The sequence below is a fragment of the Pseudophryne corroboree genome, chromosome 5, assembly GCF_028390025.1.
Source record: "Pseudophryne corroboree isolate aPseCor3 chromosome 5, aPseCor3.hap2, whole genome shotgun sequence".
Taxonomy (NCBI): domain Eukaryota; kingdom Metazoa; phylum Chordata; class Amphibia; order Anura; family Myobatrachidae; genus Pseudophryne; species Pseudophryne corroboree.
The window spans coordinates 608585568-608601742 of NC_086448.1; the positions used below are offsets into that span (position 1 = coordinate 608585568).

Sequence of the window (16175 nt, forward strand, 5' to 3'; positions counted from 1 at the left end):
AAGACTCATACCAGCCACACCAATCACACCGTACAACTTGTGATAACTATACCCAGTTAACAGTATGAACAACAACTGAGCCTCATTCAACAGATGGCTCATAACAATAACCCTATAGTTAAGCAATAACTATATACATATATTGCAGAAAGTCCGCACTTGGGACGGGCTCCCAGCATCCACTACGGACTACGAGAAATAGAATTACCGGTAAGTAAATTCTTATTTTCTCTGACGTCCTAGTGGATGCTGGGTACTCCGTAAGGACCATGGGGATTATACCAAAGCTCCCAAAAGGGCGGGAGAGTGCGGATGACTCTGCAACACCGAATGAGCAAACTCAAGGTCCTCCTCAGCCAGGGTATCAAACTTGTAGAATTTTGCAAGTGTTTGATCCCGACCAAGTAGCAGCTCGGCAAAGTTGTAAAGCAGAGACCCCTCGGGCAGCCGCCCAAGAAGAGCCCACCTTCCTCGTGGAATGGGCTTTTACTGATTTATGATGCGGCAGTCCAGCCGCAGAATGTGCAAGTTGAATCGTGCTACAGATCCAGCGAGCAATAGTCTGCTTTGAAGCAGGAGCACCCAGCTTGTTGGGTGTATGCAGGATAAACAGCGAGTCAGTTTTTCTGACTCTAGCCGTCCTGGAAACATAGATTTTCAGGGCCCGGACTACGTCCAGCAACTTGGAATCCTCCAAGTCCCGAGTAGCCGCAGGCACCACAATAGGTTGGTTCAAATGAAACGCTGATACCACCTTTGGGAGAAATTGGGGACGAGTCCTCAATTCTGCCCTGTCCATACGGAAAATCAGATATGGGCTTTTACAGGACAAAGCCGCCAATTCTGACACACGCCTAGCTGAGGCCAAGGCCAACAGCATGACTACCTTCCACGTGAGATACTTCAACTCCACGGTCTGAAGTGGCTCAAACCAATGTGATTTTAGGAAATCCAACACAACGTTGAGATCCCAAGGTGCCACTGGAGGCACAAAAGGGGGCTGAATATGCAGCACTCCCTTAACAAACGTCTGAACTTCAGGCAGTGAAGCCAGTTCTTTTTGAAAGAAAATAGACAGGGCCGAAATCTGGACTTTAATGGATCCCAATTTTAGGCCCATAGTCACTCCTGACTGTAGGAAGTGCAGAAATCGACCCAGCTGAAATTCCTCTGTTGGGGCCTTCCTGGCCTCACACCAAGCAACATATTTTCGCCATATGCGGTGATAATGTTTTGCTGTCACATCCTTCCTAGCTTTTATCAGCGTAGGAATGACTTCATCTGGAATGCCCTTTTCCATTAGGATCCGGCGTTCAACCGCCATGCCGTCAAACGCAGCCGCGGTAAGTCTTGGAACAGACAGGGCCCTGCTGTAGCAGGTCCTGTCGGAGCGGCAGAGGCCAAGGGTCCTCTGAGATCATTTCTTGTAGTTCCGGGTACCAAGTTCTTCTTGGCCAATCCGGAACGATGAGTATAGTTCTTACTCCTCTCTTTCTTATTATCCTCAGTACCTTTGGTATGAGAGGAAGAGGAGGGAACACATAAACCGACTGGTACACCCACGGTGTCACTAGAGCGTCCACAGCTATCGCCTGAGGGTCCCTTGACCTGGCGCAATATCTTTTTAGCTTTTTGTTGAGGCGGGACGCCATCATGTCCACCTGTGGCCTTTCCCAACGATTTACAATCAGCTTGAAGACTTCTGGATGAAGTCCCCACTCTCCCGGGTGGAGGTCGTGCCTGCTGAGGAAGTCTGCTTCCCAGTTGTCCACTCCCGGAATGAACATCGCTGACAGTGCTAGCACGTGATTCTCCGCCCATCGAAGAATCCTTGTGGCTTCTGCCATCGCCATCCTGCTTCTTGTGCCGCCCTGTCGGTTTACATGGGCGTGATGTTGTCTGACTGAATCAGCACCGGTTGGTTTTGAAGCAGGGGTTCTGCTTGACTCAGGGCATTGTAAATGGCCCTTAGTTCCAGAATATTTATGTGTAGGGAAGTCTCCTGACTCGACCACTGTCCTTGGAAGTTTCTTCCCTGAGTGACTGCCCCCCAACCTCAGAGGCTTGCATCCGTGGTCACCAGGACCCAGTCCTGAATGCCGAATCTGCGGCCCTCGAGAAGATGAGCACTCTGCAGCCACCACAGCAGAGACACCCTGGCCCTCGGGGACAGGGTGATCAACCGATGCATCTGAAGATGCGATCCGGACCACTTGTCTAACAGATCCCACTGAAAGATCCTTGCATGGAACCTGCCGAAGGGAATTGCTTCGTAAGAAGCTACCATCTTTCCCAGGACTCGCGTGCAGTGATGCACCGACACCTGTTTTGGTTTCAGGAGGTCCCTGACCAGAGATGACAATTCCTGGGCCTTCTCCTCCGGGAGAAACACCTTCTTCTGTTCTGTGTCCAGAATCATGCCCAAGAACAGCAGACGCGTCGTAGGAATCAGCTGCGACTTTGGGATATTCAGAATCCAGCCGTGCTGTTGTAGCACTTCCCGAGATAGTGCTACTTCCGACTAACAACTGCTCCTTGGACCTTGCCTTTATAAGGAGATCGTCCAAGTACGGGATAATTATAACTCCCTTCTTTCGAAGGAGTATCATCATTTCGGCCATTACCTTGGTAAATACCCTCGGTGCCGTGGACAGACCAAACGGCAACGTCTGGAATTGGTATTGACAGTCCTGTACCACAAACCTGAGGTACTCCTGGTGAGGTGGGTAAATGGGGACATGTAGGTAAGCATCCTTGATGTCCAGTGACACCATAAAATCCCCCTCTTCCAGGCTTGCAATAACCGCCCTGAGCGATTCCATTTTGAACTTGAACTTCCTTATATAAGTGTTCAAGGATTTCAAGTTTAGAATGGGTCTCACCGAACCGTCTGGTTTCGGTACCACAAAAATTGTGGAATAGTAACCCCGTCCCTGTTGAAGGAGGGGAACTTTGATTATCACCTGCTGAAGGTACAGCTTGTGAATTGCGCCCAGTACTACCTCCCTTTCCTTGGGAGCGGCTGGCAAGGCTGATTTGAGGTAACGGCGAGGGGGAGACGCCTCGAACTCCAGCTTGTATCCCTGAGATACCACTTGTAGAACCCAGAGATCCACCTGTGAGCAAACCCACTGGTCGCTGAAGTTCCGGAGACGCGCCCCCACCGCACCTGGCTCCACCTGTGGAGCCCCAGCGTCATGCGGTGGACTTAGTGGAAGCAGGGGAGGATTTTTGTTCCTGGGAACTGGCTGTCTGGTGCAGCTTTTTCCCTCTACCCCTGCCTCTGGGCAGAAAGGACGCGCCTCTGACCCGCTTGCCTTTCTGAGGCCGAAAGGAATATACTTGATAATACGGTGCTTTCTTAGGCTGTGAGGGAACCTGAGGTAAAAAAGTCGACTTCCCAGCTGTTGCTGTGGATACGAGGTCCGAGAGACCGTCCCCAAACAATTCCTCACCCTTATAAGGCAAAACCTCCATGTGCCTTTTAGAATCAGCATCACCTGTCCACTGCCGAGTCCATAATACTCTCCTGGCAGAAATGGACATTGCATTAATTCTAGATGCCAGCCGGCAAATGTCCCTCTGTGCATCCCTCATATATAAGACGACGTCTTTAATATGCTCTATGGTTAGCAAAATAGTATCCCTGTCAAGGGAATCAATGTTATCTGACAGGGTATCAGACCAAGCAGCTGCAGCACTACACATCCATGCTGAAGCAATTGCAGGTCTCAGTATAGTACCGGAGTGTGTATACACAGACTTCAGGATAGCCTCCTGCTTTCTATCTGCAGGCTCCTTTAAGGTGGCCGTATCCTGAGACGGCAGTGTCACCTTTTTTGATAAGCGTGTGAGCGCCTTGTCCACCCTAGGGGATGTTTCCCAACGTAACCTGTCCGTTGGCGGGAAAGGGTACGCCATTAGTAACCTCTTAGAAATCACTAATTTCTTATCTGGGGAACACCACGCTTCTTCACACAATTCATTTAACTCATCAGATGGGGGAAAAGTCACTGGTTGCTTTTTCTCCCCAAACATAATACCCTTTTTAGTGGTAACCGGGTTAATGTCAGAAATGTGCAACACATTTTTCATTGCCGTAATCATGCATCGGATGGCCCTTGTGGACTGTACATTTGTCTCATCCTCGTCTACACTGGAGTCAGACTCCGTGTCAACATCTGTGTCTGCCATCTGAGGTAGCGGGCGTTTTTGAGCCCCTGATGGCCTCTGAGACGCCTGGGCAGGCGCGGGCTGAGATGCCGGCTGTCCCAAAGCTGTTACGTCATCGAACCTTTTATGCAAGGAGTTGACACTGTCGGTTAATACCTTCCACATATCCATCCACTCTGGTGTCGGCCCCGCAGGGGGCGACATCACACTTATCGGCTCTTGCTCCGCCTCCACGTAAAAGCGTCCTCATCAAACATGTCGACACAGCCGTACCGACACACCGCACACACGGAATGCTCTGACTGAGGACAGGACCCCACAAAGTCCTTTGGGGAGACAGAGAGAGAGTATGCCAGCACACACCAGAGCGCTATATAACAGAGGGATTTACACTAACACAAAGTGAATTTTCCCCCAATAGCTGCTTATATCACCTTTTGCGCCTAAATTTATGTGCCCCCCCTCTCTTTTTTTACCCTTCTTGTAGTGTATACTGCAGGGGAGAGCCTGGGGAGCGTCCTTCCAGCGGAGCTGTGAAGAGAAAATGGCGCCGGTGTGCTGAGGGAGATAGCCCCGCCCCCTCCGCTGCGGGCTACTCCCGCTTTTTTAATAATGTTAATGGCGGGGGATTAGGCACATATACAGTTTATAACTGTATTATGTGCACATTTGCCAAAAGGTATACTTATTGCAGCACAGGGCCCCCCCCCCAGCGCCCTGCACCCACCAGTGACCGGAGCGTGTGGTGTGCTATGGGAGCAATGGCGCACAGCTGCAGTGCTGTGCGCTACCTTATTGAAGACCGGAGTCTTCAGCCGCCGATTTTCTCTTGGTTCTTCCGTCTTCTGGCTCTGCAAGGGGGACAGCGGCGCGGCTCCGGGAACGGACGATCGAGGTCGGGCCCTGTGTTCGATCCCTCTGGAGCTAATGGTGTCCAGTAGCCTTAGAAGCACAAGCTAGCTGCAAGCAGGTAGGTTTGCTTCTCTCCCCTCAGTCCCTCGTAGCAGTGAGTCTGTTGCCAGCAGATCTCACTGAAAATAAAAAACCTAACAAATACTTTCTTTTCTAGTAAGCTCAGGAGAGCCCACTAGGTGCATCCAGCTCTGGCCAGGCACAGATTCTAACTGAGGTCTGGAGGAGGGGCATAGAGGGAGGAGCCAGTGCACACCAGATATAGTACCTAATCTTTCTTTTGAGAGTGCCCAGTCTCCTGCGGAGCCCGTCTATTCCCCATGGTCCTTACGGAGTACCCAGCATCCACTAGGACGTCAGAGAAACCAACTTTTTAGACAGCCTAGAATCAGAAGCGTCTACTATAGGTGGGGTTTCCCACTTCTTCCTATCCTCTTCAGGGAAAGGGTAAGTAATGAGAATCCTTTTAGGGATTTGGAATTTTTTCTCTGGGTTTTCCCAGGATTTTTCAAATAATAAGATTTTACTCACCGGTAAATCTATTTCTCGTAGTCCGTAGTAGATGCTGGGACTCCGTAAGGACCATGGGGAATAGCGGCTCCGCAGGAGACTGGGCACAACTAAAGAAAGCTTTAGGACTACCTGGTGTGCACTGGCTCTTCCCACTATGACCCTCCTCCAGACCTCAGTTAGTATACTGTGCCCGGAAGAGCTGACACAATAAGGAAGGATTTTGAATCCCGGGTAAGACTCATACCAGCCACACCAATCACACCGTATAACTCGTGATACTATACCCAGTTAACAGTATGAAATATAACTGAGCCTCTCAACAGATGGCTCAACAATAACCCTTTAGTTAGGCAATAACTATAAACAAGTATTGCAGACAATGCGCACTTGGGATGGGCGCCCAGCATCCACTACGGACTACGAGAAATAGATTTACCGGTGAGTAAAATCTTATTTTCTCTGACGTCCTAAGTGGATGCTGGGACTCCGTAAGGACCATGGGGATTATACCAAAGCTCCCAAACGGGCGGGAGAGTGCGGATGACTCTGCAGCACCGAATGGGCAAACTCTAGGTCCTCCTCAGCCAGGGTGCCAAACTTGTAGAATTTAGCAAATGTGTTTGACCCCGACCAAGTAGCTGCTCGGCAAAGTTGTAGAGCCGAGACCCCTCGGGCAGCCGCCCAAGAAGAGCCCACTTTCCTCGTGGAATGGGCTTTCACTGATTTAGGATGCGGCAGTCCAGCCGCAGAATGTGCAAGCTGAATCGTGCTACAGATCCAGCGAGCAATAGTCTGCTTAGAAGCAGGAGCACCCAGCTTGTTGGGTGCATACAGGATAAGAAAAAAGAAATGACTGATTGCGCTATCTCTCCAGGTGCGTATATGAATAAAGACACGTTTAAATCATCTCTCTGGTTTTTATTTTAGTGCAAAAGTTATATCTTATACAACCATATATTAAAAAACTCAATATGCATGCATACTCATTAAGAACTCGTTCTAAAAGTTATAATATTATTTCTCTGTTTAAACATCCAGTGCTCAGACCTATTAGGAACAGTTGTTAGTTCCACTGAAATCAGTGCAGCATAGCTTGTATTTCCACAGCATTAAATGGTGTTTTTCCAAAGATAATGGAACTCTGGCCCTCATTCCGAGTTGATCGCTAAGAGTCATCGCATCGCAAATGTCCGAAATGTAAGTATCTGCGCATGCGCAAATGCGTGATTACGCATGCGCGAAGACATACGTACGACAACTGTGCAAAATTACTTTGGGAAAAAAAAGCCGTAACTGCCAAACGAAAACGAGGAGTGGCGTGGGCGTGGCGGAGGCGAGACTTCGCAATGCTCCGACATGGGCGTGAAAGTGGGCGTACTGTGTGGGAGTATGCAACTTGCAATGGGCGTGTTTTTCGCAAATAAACTTTGTCGCTGTTAAAACTAACATAGGAAACCGTAGCAACATTCACGCAGCAGCAGAGTAGGTCTGCAGTTACTCTACATTTGCGAAGTACTGGTACAAGTGTGTATGCAGTAATTAGCAGTTAATTGGAGAGCACATTCATCTGATGTTCAATTACTTGTTAATTACTGAGCACATGAAAGTTACCAACCACCAATTGACTGAACACACATTACATGTTTATTCTACTCACATATTAATCTCACACACTGTGAAATAAGGTTGTTATTTGTGTTTAACTTGGTGTGTAAGCATTGTGACGAAATGTTTTAATGTGTGTTAGACTACTAAATACAAACAAGTTACATTTTTATTTAAAGTTATATAATTCTGCAACATTCTGATTAATTAACCAACACCCACATAATGCCGCATACACTATGTTTTATTTTTAAAAGTCACAATAATATATGTTTTTAACATCTGTCAATGTTTTCAATGATGTCATGTTGTCCAAAGATATTTTATCAAGTTGTCGTGTCTGTTTTATTAATATGTACATTAAAGTGTGGTGCAAAACATACCTTTTTTAACATTTTTGTTTAATTTTAAGGAGAATTAGCAGATTGGTCACCAAGTGTCTATATGTTGACCTAATCTTTTGGTAACTAAGATTTTGCTAATGCATTACCTTCAAGAAATTGCACACATTTTATTTTTTAAATTTTTATTACAGTAATAATATTATCCAACATTTAAACATGGCTCCACATGAGTCTCACAGGCAGAGATAGACCAAGCACCAAGCAGATGGCACTGACAAAAATTATATTGCAGAACTCAGTACTCTGCAAATTTCTGCTTCTGACAAAAGTATCTTATAAATTCATAAATTCAACATATTTCACACCCTGCCACACAAAAATTTGACACAAACTGAGAAATAATTAGTATCCACCACACAAACACAACAATACACAGCACACTAGTGAGAGGAAGATGGCTCTGTTGTTTTTTAAAAGAAACTCACAGGCTACAATTCCTCCAAACAGAAAAAAGTCATTTCACTAAGAGGGAGTGATCCATTCTGGCCACACAAGCCAAGTCCAAAATAACATAGAGGCAACTACAAAAACATGGGTGCTGCCCATCTGGAGAGACATCACTTTCTTCTTTTTCGCCCCGCCTGAGGCTGATCTTCTTTGCTTGGTCTGCGGAGTGACCTTCGTTGGGCCTGCCCAGTGTCCTGTTCTTCCTGGGCAGGGGCAGGGGAGGGAGCCGATGTGGTTGGCTCTCTGCCACTGTGGGCAAGGGAGACAGCGATGGCCTGGAGCCCTTGCAAGATGTTAGTTGCAAGGCTTTGGTTTGAGGAGGCCAGTTGTTCTTGGGCCTGCCTGATCTCTGCCAGACTTTGGCAGAGTTGAGCAACACCTTGCTCAACACAGGTTCGGATCTCAGTGAGCCGGACAGTTATCTGGCTTACCTCCCGGATGACCCCGTCTTGAAATGTGTTTAGGCTCTCACCATACCTAGCAATTTCAAGCAGGATCTCCGGGATAGCAGAGGGTTGGGTGGGGGGGCCAGTAGGAACCTGCATAGGTGGGTTTTGTTGGCCCACACTGGCAGACCCACTAGGTCCCTCCACCTCAGCCTCAACCACATAACCGGCCTGTGACTCAAACTGTTCACCCCCCTGTGCTGTGTTTTGTGGCAAGCAAATAGAAGAATGTGTGGGGGAAAAGTTGGAGTCAAAATTAGTTTAAGATTATTAATACAGTTCAAATTTCAGACAAATACATGTGTAAACTTACCTTCCAAGTCATGTCCCGTCAGAATCTCAGGCAGGTCCGTGTCCATATGAGACACCCCTTGGCCCTCCTCATAACTCACACAGGCCATCGCCATCTCCTCCAAGTCAGTAAACTCCACAGCGACAGGTGGTCCCCCCCCTGTTGCCCTTGAGGCATTCCACTCCGCAGCCCTCTTTGCCTTCAGGCGGGATTTGAAGTCGGCCCACCTACATAAATATTGTGAAAGAGGGAAAAAGTTGAGTCTTCTTATTGTTCAAAGTAAATATATAGCACACATGTTCTGCTTGTGTTTGCTAGACATAACATGACATGTAACTACATTTTTTATGCAACTTAGCACAGAAAAAGGATTGTCAAGATGCACTTACCGTCGTCTCACTTCCTGTGATGTTCTGACGACAGAGCCAACTTCATTCACAGATTTTGTGATGTCTCTCCAGATGCGTTCTTTGGAAGCAGCCCCCATGTTTTTGGGGCCCCTATGTATTTTGGACATGGCCTGCGTGACCAAGACACGCAACTCCCTCTTAGTGAATGCAGGCTGTCTTTTTTTCCGTCTGGAGGTAGCCTGTGAGGTTTCTTCAGGTTGGTCATCTCCATCTTCCTCCTCACTAGCAGCTTCTGTCTGCTGTGTTTGTGTGGCTAAAGTCAATTCTCCCTCAGTTTGCTCACTATGTGTGTGTGGCAGGGTATCCACACTCAATTGTTGAGGTTCAGAAGCAGAAATTTGCAGAGTACTAGGTCCTGCATTAACCTCCGCAGAGGCGTATTCTAACAAGCGCCTTTGACACTCTAGCCGTTGTTTCTGCAATGCCATCTGCTGCTCTGCAATGCGGTCTATCTCTGCTGCGATTTGCTCACGAGAAGCCATGTTTGTGATGACGTGTGTACGCCGAGGTGTGTGCGCTTATATACCTACGTGCGACTCGTTAATTCACACAGGTGTACACTGTTATTCTGTTGAATGATTGCACTGCTTATTTAAGGGCCTACTGTGCATGCTGTAAGTGTTGGTAGTTTGGCGTTTGAGTTGTTGGCTTGTGCGGGAAGGTGATAGTGGAATTGGCAGAGTGAGTAATTGTCAAGCATACCTTTGTCCTTTTCTTTGCGTTTTGAATATAGACAGTGGCATTTTTTGTGGGTATTTTCGTTTGTGAGTATTCTGTTTTTTTTTTTTTTTTTTGGTGTTGGCAAGTTTTTTAAATACATTTTAATATTTTAATTTTTATAACACATATATATTTTGCAAGTCCATTTGTGAAAATATTCCCGTGCTTCTTTGTTTTGACTGTCATTAGTGTTCTCTTGTAGGGGTTTACTTTTTGGTGAGAAAAACCAATTTTGTATTCATTTTTGGGTGTGGTCCACAAAAACAAGACTTTATTTCTTTAGGAGCAGGTAAGTGTCGTTGGCCTGTGTTGGAGCTTGTTTGTTGGAAGTGTCTGTATGCTGTTTTTGACTGTCATTTGTGTTCTCTTGTAGGGGTTTATTTTTTGGTGAGAAAAACCAATTTTGTATTCATTTTTGGGTGTGGTCCACAAAAACAAGACTTTATTTCTTTAGGAGCAGGTAAGTGTCGTTGGCCTGTGTTGGAGCTTGTTTGTTGGAAGTGTCTGTATGCTGTTTTTGACTGTCATTTGTGTTCTCTTGTAGGAGTTTACTTTTTGGTGAGAAAAACCAATTTTGTATTCATTTTTGGGTGTGGTCCACAAAAACAAGACTTTATTTCTTTAGGAGCAGGTAAGTGTCGTTGGCCTGTGTTGGAGCTTGTTTGTTGGAAGTGTCTGTATGCTGTTTTTGACTGTCATTTGTGTTCTCTTGTAGGGGTTTATTTTTTGGTGAGAAAAACCAATTTTGTATTCATTTTTGGGTGTGGTCCACAAAAACAAGTCTTTATTTCTTTAGGAGCAGGTAAGTGTCCTTGGCCTGTGTTGGTGCTTGTTTGTGTTTGTTAAAATTTTAATTTTTTTTTTTTTTAAAGTTTGCTAAACAAAGTGTTTGGGTTTTCCAGGATTGATCTGCAAAGTAGTGTTTGTCTTTCCTGGACTAGGTACTAAATTTCTTATTTTTTTGGTATTTTTTTTTATTAAAGTTTTTTTGCATTAATATATGTTTTTTATATCCAAATATTAAATTTAGTTTTATTTGCTTTTTATTTTTGCATTTTGGACATGAATTCAACACAGAAAAAATGTACGCTCCTGCAGTAAGTTGACACCACAATTGTAAAAACAGTTATTGTGTAAAATTTTGGAAAACTTTGAATTATTTTTTTTTTACATTTCTTAACATTCTCTCCAAAAAGTGTGTGATGTCAATACATATTGCGGCAGAAGCCCTACCTCCCCAACCCACGCCAGCACTCCCACCCCAACCGCCAGCCCCACAACCACAGCCGGCTCCTCATCAACCAAGGCAACGGAGGCGTGCTAGGCCACCAATTTTCAGAACCCGTGTCAGACTTTTTGGGATGCCAGATGATGTGGTGGTGCGTAGATACCGGCTGCCACCACATCTAATCCTAGACACTCTCTCCATAATAGAGAGTGATCTGGAGTCTGAAATTCGGTATCCTACAGCAATACCACCATTGACACAATTCCTTGCAGTGTTACATTTTTTGGCCACAGGATCATTCCAGCATGTGGTTGGAGACCTGGTTGGCATGTCGCAGGGCCAGTTCAGTAAGGTCCTGCGACGTGTCTGCCAGGCTTTCCTCAAGCGTGTTAAGCAATTTATTGCTATGCCTTTGGATGTTGGTGCCCTAGATGTGGTGAAGCGGCAATTTGCGGAAGGTGGTAGTCGCTTCCCACATGTTATTGGGGTTGTGGATGGCACACATGTAGCTATTCAGCCACCAAAACATAATGAAGAAATTTTTAGAAACAGGAAACTGTTTCATTCTCTGAATGTAATGGTTGTTTGTGGGCCATCCCTCCAGATCCTTTCCCTGAACGCAAAGTTTACTGGAAGTTCCCATGATGCGTATGTCATTAGACAATCAGGGATATGGCAGAGATTAAGATCAAGTCAACGACCAGACATGTGGTTATTGGGTGAGTTGTTGCTCAAATATTTTTGATTAAAACAAAATTAAATTTTAAAATTTTTAGATCTAAATTTTTGCTTTTATTCCAACAGGAGACCGTGGATATCCTTGCACCCCCTGGCTCATGACTCCTTACCGTAATCCCAGGCCAGGACCACAGATGGCATTTAACTCCGCGCTTACTGCCACTAGGCAGCTGGTGGAGCGCACAATTGGTGTCCTGAAAGGGCGGTTTCGTGTTCTCCACCGCACTGGTGGCGACATCATGTATTCGCCGGAGATGGCAAGTAAAATAGTGGTCCTGTGCGCAATACTCCATAATATCGCGGTAAGGAGTAGTGTAGAGCTTCCTCAGGCAGAGGAATTGCCTGATGAGGAGCCAGGGGTTGTGCCACGCTTCGGTGGGGGGAGTGTGACACGGAGGGGGAGCCAAGTGAGGGCAAGAATTGTAGCAGAATATTTCAGGTATAGTGTTTATATATTTTATATTTGCCCAAATAATACAACACAGTATGCTTCTGTTTTATAAACCATGATTTCAATTTGTATGATCTTGTAAAGTGATTGGGTACGGATTTTGTGGTGTTGGAATGTGTAATTGTTTTTGGTTCAAAATACAAAAACACGTTAAGCTTACAATGTTTATTTTGAAATTTAAATACTGTAATGTTGCTAAATAGTGTCCTTATTTGTTTTATATCATCAAATCCTGATTATGTAACCAAACACACAAACAAATGATACTCAATGTTTCACACTTTGTGACTGTCCAGCTGAATTATCACACGAACTGTGGTGAGTACACAGATATGTTTAGTATTTGTAACTAAAGTCTGTGTCTCTGTGTGTGTTTTGTTTGCTTAAATTTGTGTACCAAACATTTTCGCTTCTGCTATTGCGTTTTTACGCTCGTGCCAAATAACACTCTGCTTTTCACAGCATTGCAAAGATCAATAAAGTTAATAGAAATGACAACATAGATTTTTGACCAATCACATGCTAACAGACACTATAAATATATGCCCAAATAAGGAAAACGCCATTGCCATGATGCGTGCAGCACCGTTCACCAGGCGGGAGCTCCGCGTGCTGGTTGCGGTGATGGACCGCCGCGTAGGCCGCGTTGGGCGCTTCATCCCCAATCGGGTGAAGCGCGAGGCCTACGCGGAGGTCCGCCGCCTGCTGCGGACGCGAGTCCGCAGCAGGCGGACAATCATCCAGCTCGAAAGGAGGTGGAGTGATCTCCGTAGGCGGACTCCAGATTTGTTGGCGGAGATCCGCCATCAAATCCGTGCGCTGCATACACGAAGTAAGTTACCTTACATAAGTTTTTTGCACTAAATTGTGCTAATGTGTTTTTTTCCAATTTTTGCCCTTCCGTAATTTAAGTAACAATTGTTAAATACAATGAGCACTGCAGGGGAAGCATATGTAACATGTGCAGAGAGAGTAAGTTTTGGGTGGGGTGTGTTAAATCAGGTGCAAAAATTTGCAAGGCTAAAATAAAGCTGCATGTATTTACCCTGGCCATAATTTTAAATTAAAAAAAAAAAAACACACTCTCTCGGGACATGTTATATCTGCCACCCCTGCACTGCACATGCTTTTGGCCAATTGCCTACTCAATACCTGCTGTAAACCCCTTGGATTTGCAGACATTTTACAGTAAGTGGTAGGCTAATTGCAACCTGCAATGCCCTTTTATGGAAATTAGGACACTGTGTGTGGTTAGGTAAAACAGTACTGACTGTAGCAAAGTAACACCAAACAAGTGCATGTTTACAAAAAATAAGAAGCAGGCAGGAAATTAATCCACAATACTTGATCAGTGCAGCCTATATAATAAGGTGCCTTGAATAGTAATCTGGTGATGTTGCTGAGACCAATCACTATGACTCAATTGCCTAGATTAAGGAATGAGCTTCAAAGTTAAATTTTAGACTCATTTTGTTTGCTGTGGCCAACATGAAGAGGATCTTAACATGTTTGCTTTTCTTTGGAACAAAACAAATAATTTAACAATGAACAGAACATTGATAAAACAAATTGATTACTATGTAATTTATCATGTTTGAACAATTTGAACAATATTATCATTCTAGGACAACAACAACGGCAAAACTCCCCACCCCCTTCCCCTTCTCACTCCCCCTCCCCTTCTCACACCCCCTCCCCTTCTCACTCCCCCTCCCCTTCTCACTCCCCCTCCCCTTCTCACTCCCCCTCAGCTTCCCAGTCCCCCTCAGCTTCCCAGTCCCCCTCATCTTCCCAGGCCCCATCAGCTTCCCTGGCCCACTCCACTTTACATTCCCCTTCTCACCACACCTCTCCATCTCTTTCTGGGACCCCTTCTCCTCCTTCCCATACCCCTTCTCCTTCAAAATCAACATCACAATCTGAACCACCCTCACCCTCTATTGCTTTAACTTTTTCTCCGCCCCCCTCGCCCTCTCAATCAGACCCCCCCTCTGAAATTGCGGACCAAATCCAGCCTCCTTCCCCCATCCAGCCTCCTTCCACAATCCCTCCTCCTTCCCCAATCCCTCCTCCTTCCCCAATCCCTCCTCCTTCCCCCATCCAGCCGCCTTCCCCCATCCAGCCAACATCCCCACCAAGTGAATGGGCAGAGGAAGCCCCTGCCGAACGTTCCGGGAGTCTGGATGTTGCCGTGGAAAGTAAGTATATTTTAATTATTTAAAAAATGATTACCCACTTACACTTACAATGCCAAAACATGCAGTGTTGTACTGTTTGAATTCTTGGACCCTGGAAAAATATTTAAAAATTTCATCATGGTGTACATGTTGCCTTTACATATTTGTGAGTGTCATTATATGTACAGTGTGTATGTGTGCAATGTTTTGTGTGTCCACTCTAGGTTGACACTCATTAGGTAGCCAGGGTTGCCAGGAGAACAGGGTTTATATGTGTTACTTTTTCGGGGAAACAGTTAGACCTGAGTGGAGTTTAGTATGTTTGCCTTTTACACTTGGGCCTGTGTAGTCTGAATATTTACACTTAAAAATCACATGCTTCACTTTGTTATGCAGCCTAATGACACACTGTTTTTTTGTGTGAAAGTTACATTCTCAAAATTAATAAGTGTTCAAGTCAAACATGTTTGCACTTATTTAGTAAGGGCAGCTTTCATGGAGTGTGGGAATGCTATGATATGTTGGCCTTCTGAAGATGTGGATATGCAGTGTGATGATGCAGGACCAACCCACTAAAAATACAAAACAAATAAAACAACAAATGGGAATGAATGCCAACATGGTGTCACACTGACGAAGATGGTAGTTATCTTTAACATGGGATGTCGGACATAGCAATCAATAAGATTATACTTAAAAAATTGGGATCCACTTCTACAATATAATAATCATATTTTTGCTTGATTGCTATGGGCAACGTTCCATCTTAAATATAACTCACATAGTAGTAAATGTAACACATGGTCTGGAACACTTTAAAATCTGATAAAAAGGCTGAGCAGGCTTGTGTGTTCTGCTAATGATTGTACCATAAAACAGGCAGGATGTAGTAACTTTGCCATTAAAGCAGGCCTGTCCAAACTGCGGCACTCCAACTGTTGAGAAACTACACATCCCAGCATGCCCTGACACAGCTTTGCCATTCCCTGACCACAAAACTGTGTAAAGGCATGCTGGTATATGTAGTTTCACAACAGCTGGAGTCCAGCAGTTTGGACATGCCAGCATTTAAGTGTGCTTTGCGCCTTGCTTGGCTAATAAGTAATGTAATTAAGTTATTAATGTTTGTGTTGCATCTTAATTTCAGATGTTGCAGTTGGAGATCCCACAAGTTTTTCAGGGATACTTTACACCATGCGCCAACACCTGCAAGGAATGATGGATTGTGTGGACCATTTGCTTGACTTGTATTCTTTTATTTGTAAAAAAAAAAAAATATTAACAAATACAAAAATAAAAAAGTTGATTAAAGTTAACCGGGTGTTGTGTTTATTAATGCAAAAAAGGATCAGCAGATTGGCAGGCAGAATTTGTTTTGTACAAAAAATTACACACATCTAACGTTACATTTTTACCAAAAAAAAAAGGAGATTATTGTGTTAAGAAACATGTAAACACCTTCATTCACAAACAACACCTTTAAAAATTAAAAAAGTGAAAAAAAAAAAAATTTTTACACTTTGACATGTTGATGGCCAATTATGGCAACAAAGTGTTAATTTTTTTTTATTCTCACACTTAATTGTTTTGGAACATTATCAATCATTACACTAATTGGGTTCGTAATTGAAAAGGGCTTGTGGTCTTTAAAAGGAAAGG

General features: G+C 44.8%; 1 protein-coding gene across 1 annotated transcript; it reads left to right on the forward strand.

Annotated features, from left to right (window-relative positions):
• The first annotated feature begins 10888 nt into the window (after positions 1-10888).
• Positions 10889-15751, forward strand: LOC134928119 (putative nuclease HARBI1). The gene is made up of 5 exons (XM_063923462.1): positions 10889-11869; positions 11955-12327; positions 12636-12657; positions 13965-14537; positions 15664-15751. Exons 1-3 carry the CDS (start codon positions 11125-11127, stop codon positions 12637-12639), a joined length of 1122 nt encoding a protein of 373 aa, XP_063779532.1. The 5' UTR covers positions 10889-11124; the 3' UTR covers positions 12640-12657; positions 13965-14537; positions 15664-15751.
• Positions 15752-16175: the final 424 nt, after the last annotated feature.

Coding starts and splice junctions, on each gene's coding strand:
- LOC134928119 (XM_063923462.1), top strand. CDS start 11,125: ATGTCAATACATATTGCGGCAGAAGCCCTACCTCCCCAACCCACGCCA. Junction 11,870..11,954: donor ACCAGACATGTGGTTATTGG/GTGAGTTGTTGC, acceptor TTATTCCAACAG/GAGACCGTGGATATCCTTGC.